The following is a 5,582-nucleotide window of genomic DNA, read 5'->3' as shown; positions in this document are numbered from 1 at the left end:
TAATCCTTTTCCCCTACCCTTAGTTTAACGCCCAAACACGACCTTTCCATTCCAACCAATATTTTTAATTTCTCATGTGTTTGGGAAGTATAGCCATTTTTTTTTACTCAAAGTCGGGGCCGGTAAAACTATAAAAACGGGCCATATGTCAAGGGTACTTAGGGCACTCCGACCCTAGCTTTTTTCGTTGTTTTTTTTTTTTTTTTTTTTTTTTTTGGGAAAAAGGGGTTATTTGTTTAGTTAGTTGCCCTAGTATAAAACCTTTATTTTTTCTTGCTTGTTTTTTTACGGAATTTATCTTTTTCCGGTTACCCCAATCTAACCTTCAAACACCCCTTTAAAAAGATTCATTTTGGTTCGAAATATTTTTTAAATTTCTGAAGTCTTCTCTTTTTTTTAACCCCTTTTCCCCCTCCAACTAGTTTTTTAAATTTATTTCCTCTATAAAACTTAAAACACTTTTGGTAAAATCGAAACGCCCTGACAACATGGACTTAAAGGGCCTTTTTACCCATCGAATTATTCAATTCTTTGCTGTATGGGTCGAACCTTCCTTTTCGGGGAATCTAAAGCACAAGTCCTTATACCATTTGTTTTCCCCCTTTTTTTTTTGTTTCTTTGTTGAGAATTCATTGAAAACCTCCTTCTCTTAAAAAATGGTTAAATTTTGTCTCCGAATGTGATTTTTGATGATTTGTAAAAATTCATAAGCCTACGGGTAATTTTAAAATTTTTATATCGCCTTTTTTTAAATTTAATGCGGTATTCTAAGCGTTTGAATCTTTACCGTCAATGTGACATTTTGAAAACGGGGGCATATTTCTAACCGCTTTTTTTTTCGCGCTTTTTCTATAACATCTGTTTAACCCCTTTCGTGTTTTTTTTTCCTCCTTTTTGTTCTTTCATTTCATTAACGGGCAATGGGGACTTTCAAATTTTATTTTTTTATTTCTTGTCGTGATGTCCTCTACTGCTTTAAAGCATTCCTTTCTTTTTACAAACACTTTTTCCATCTGATTTTTTTTTTTTTTTGGGGTGCACATTTAAACTACCCTTTCCGATCCCCTTTTATTGTTTTAAACGAAGTCTAAAAGTAATGTTTTTATTATTTTTTGTGTGTTAAATCTACGGACAATTCCCTCATGTTTTTACCTATCATCTTCGCTCATTCTGCTAAATCTAGTTTCTCCCTGTCTGACGTCATTCTCATGTTACTACGTTAATACATAAATTTAGTTTCATCCATAAATTTACTGGGTCTTTACTTTTCGTTATTCCCGCCTATTCCTTTATTATCTCATTGAACTGATTGCTGATTTGGTTAACAAGAAATTAGTATCTGTTTTGGATGTTAAGGTTAAATACTTTTGATCTAGTCATCTAATTAGCTAAGTGACAGAGCGTTTTCGTGTGGCTTTATTCCTATTCCATCTAAGGTGTAATTCAATTCCACCCAATCAATCTATAAACCTTAAAACTTTTTTCTTTTTTTGATCCCTAAAAAGTCCCCGTTAGCAATCAAATCATTTTCTTTTTTTTAAAACCCCGAAGGGAATCTACCATACCATTTCCCTCCATTTAAAAAAAGGTTTCGTGATATTGGGGATTATCAATTTCGAGTAGATTCATTACGTTTGTCCTCTTTTTTCATCAACCTATTCCGGGGCTAAAGGTTTTGCATTTTGGGGCAAAACCCTAACATTTTTGATTTAAACCTCCACTTAAATTAAATTTTTTGGGACACTCTTCGCTCACGCTCTAAATTTCCCATAACTTAAAATTTTAAACCCCTTTTCCCCATTTTTTATACTAGGGTCAACTCTCCACTATAACTGATTGTTATTTTGCACCCTTTTCAGGTCTTTCAAAATTTAAAAATTTCCAATAAAAAAAAAACTTTCTCAATAAGTCACAATAGATTCTCTAACACATACAATATGTTAACTACAGACACACACAGACACACAAGGCAAATTTTCATATTACATCAATATAAAAAAAAATATATATAATATATATATAAAAAAATAATATATAATATAAATATAATATTAATATACATTATTAAATATATATATAATATTAAATATACAAAAAATAATATTTAAATATATATTATAATAAAAAATATATATATTAAAAATTTTAATTTTATAAATATAATTTGGGTTTGTTGGGTTTGGTTTTGGGGTTTTTGGGTTGGTTGGGGTTTTAAACATATATAATTAAATATAAATATAATAATAAATTTATATAAAATATATTTAAATTTTTTTAAAATAGTAATATTTTAGTGTGTTGTTGGGGCTACTTTTATGTAGTATGGATATGTGGTAATATAAATATATTATATAAATATATAATATAATATATATATAAATTTAATTAAAGTGTGTGTGTGTGGTGTGAATATAAATTTTTAAAATTTAATATTATAAAATAATAATATAATATATTTGTTGTTGTGGGGGTGGTGGTTTTTTGGGTTTTTGTGTTGGGTTGAAATATAAAATAATATATTTTTTTTTAAAGAGAGAAGGAGAAGAGAGAAGAGAGAAAGAAGAGAAAAGAGAGAAGGGAAAAAGGAAAGAGAAAGAAAATAAGAAATATTTTATACTAAATACATAATATATAAATATAAAATTTAAATTTAATATAAATATATTTAAAATTATTTTAAAAAATTTAAAATATTATACAAAAAATATTTCATGTCTATCTCTCTCTCTGTCTCTCTTTTCCTTCTCTCTCTCTCTATTATAAATAAATTTATTTTTTTTTTAATTTATATAAATAAATTTTTATTAAAAATATATATAAATATATACTTTAAATAATATATATATAATATTAAATATATATTTTTACATATATATATATATCCATATATTTATAAAAAATTTATATTTTATATATTTAATATATATATATATATATATATATAAAATTTTAAATATATATTTATAATATGTATTTTATATATATAAATATTATTATATTTAATTATATAATATATATATGTGTGGGGTTGGGGTGTTTGTGGGTGTGTGGTGTGGGGTGTGTTGAAAAATTTTAAAAAAATAAAATATATATTTATATATAATAAAATTAATATATATATATATATTTTATATAATATTTTATTAAATAACATATATATATATATAAAATATATATATTTTTAAAATATATATAATGTAAAATATACATATATATATTATTTTATATTTTATATATATATAAATATAAATTTATATAATATTTTATAATAAATGTACATTCTATCTCTCTCCTCCTCTTCTTCTCTCTTCCCCCTCCCCTCTTTTTATATATATATTTTTAATTTTTTTAAATTTTTTTTTATATATTTTTTTTCCCTATATATAAAGATAGTGAATTAGATTAAAAAGATAGATAGATAGATAAAATAATAATAGTTAGATGGGATAAAATAGATAAAAATAATTAAAATAATGTATATATACATATAAAGAGATAGATAGATATAAATATAAAATTTTAGATATTATAGATATGTAATGTGTATAAATATATATATATATTTTATATATATATTTTAATTAAAAAATATAATTTTTTATATTTTATATAAAAATATATATAAATTTTTTATATATATTATATATATTATATATATTTGTATATATTTTTTTTATGTTAGCAAATTGTGGAAAAATTAGGGCCTTCCAAGAATAGGGATGGCCCGGGACGCAATTGCACACCCCCTTGCTCACTCTTTTTGGTTTTGTGTGTGGTGTTTTTGTGTGGGGGTTTTGGTAAATTTTAATGCAAGTGTCACGCACTTAGTCACGTGGCAATCCACACGCACCCCCCCCTTTGTGTGACCCTCCCAAATAAAAACCCCCGGGTTTTGAGGGCCCCCTCACAAAAGCAAAAACTCCCCCACCCCCAGCCCCCCTCTCCCCCCCCCCCCCCCCCCCCCACCCACCCACCCACCCACGGGGGAACCCTCAAGCCCCCCAAAAGGGAATCGCGTGACATCCTAAAAGCCCCGGCCCTCCTCCCGACTTTGACGGAACAAAAAGATCCCAACCCCTGTGACTGGGGCGTCTTAGCGCGCGGACGTGGGGGCAATACTCGGGGGGCAGAGGGGGCCCTGGGGGATGCATTACTGGGAAAGCGGGTTTGGAAAAGGGAAAAATGGCAATTTCCGGAGGGAGAACTAAACGGGGGGGGAAAAACTATTTTACTTGCGGTTGTGTTGGGGTTTTGAAAGTGGTGGGGGGAGAAGAGGGGTGTTGGAGGGGTAGGCGGGCATGGGAGGGGAGCAACAGCAAAGGGGTGTGTGTGGGGGGGGGTTGGGGGGGGGTTTTGGTGGTGTGTTTGGGGTGTTTTTGTGGTTGTGTGTTTTTTTGTGTGTGTTTGCGTTGTGTGGTGTTTGGTCCCGTGATTTTTGGTGTTTTGCGTGTGTGGGTGTTTGTGTGTGGGTGTGTTTATGTGTGTGTTTGTGTGTGTGTGTTTCTTTCCATATTTCTGAAGAGTTCCATGATGTCATAAAGTTAAAACCATGTATAGATGAAAATCAGTGAAACAATCAACAGAAATTCCTTTCCCGTGAAAACATTTTCCGATGGCTACATAACCATTTCTTTCTGAGTGACCGTACCCCCCTCGCTTAGGTTTTGTGTTATTTATACAATAAATTTCTTTTTACGAACACACCAAAATTTTGCTTCTTAAGCATTTCCCCCGTTAAAATAACGCCAGGGGGAAACGGAAAAAAAGGGCCTTCCCTTATGCTGGGTTTAAAGAGAGGGTCCCCGGGGCCAAAAAACGTGCTTAGATTTTCCCCAAAATGCTCTTTGCAAATGGATCCTCCTTTTTGCGGAAGTTTGAAGACGCTTTTAATTTTTTTCAAAGAGGGAATTGTTTTGCAAAATGGCTTAGTCCCCAGTTTTCCCCCAATTTTTTCTTTTGGGGTTTTGAAAAATGGACCCCGAGGGACCAATTTTTTTCCATCACTTTTTTTTTTTTTTTTTTTTTTTCGTTTTTTTTTTTTTTTTTTTTTTTTTTCTTAAGAGAACGCCAGGTGTTTTGTTTTTTCGGCGTTTCCCCTTTTGTCTCCCTTTCGGGAAATTTAGGTAAAGTCTGCTGTTTGGCGATTTTGAATTTTTATGATGATCACGTATTCAGGACATGTGTAAGTTTATTTTGGGTGCATGTGGGACAAAACATACAAAAACCCCCACGCATACCACACACAACAGGGGAGATACATACACAACACACATATACATAAATATATATAAAAAATATTATACATATATTTATATTTTATATATATGTATATAACATTAAACTATATTTATCTATCTATCTATTTATCTATCTATTTTAACTTTTTTATCTATCTACTCCTCTCTTTTTTATACATAATATTTATATAAATTTTAATTTTTATATAAATATATATATATATATATATTATTTAAATATATATATATATACAGGGTTTTATTGTATATATATATACATATAAAATATAAATTTAATATATTATAAATATATTTAAATAAATATATATATATATATGTATTTTA

General features: G+C 29.3%; 1 protein-coding gene across 1 annotated transcript in view; it reads right to left on the bottom strand.

The window, feature by feature from the left end:
• Positions 1–4,151, bottom strand: part of LOC122252509 (uncharacterized) — a 17,233-nt gene extending 13,082 nt beyond the window's left edge. The window contains exon 1 of the mRNA XM_086535826.1: positions 4,076–4,151. Within this exon, the coding sequence (XP_086391952.1) occupies positions 4,076–4,151 (76 nt within the window). The remainder of the gene's footprint in view (positions 1–4,075) is intronic.
• Positions 4,152–5,582: the final 1,431 nt, after the last annotated feature.

This window comes from Penaeus japonicus, unplaced genomic scaffold (assembly GCF_977035675.1).
Source record: "Penaeus japonicus unplaced genomic scaffold, GWHDUDI00000001_assembly GWHDUDI00000004, whole genome shotgun sequence".
Lineage (NCBI taxonomy): Eukaryota > Metazoa > Arthropoda > Malacostraca > Decapoda > Penaeidae > Penaeus > Penaeus japonicus.
The sequence above is the reverse complement of the archived record's forward strand: the minus strand, read 5'-3'. Positions and strand labels throughout refer to the sequence as shown.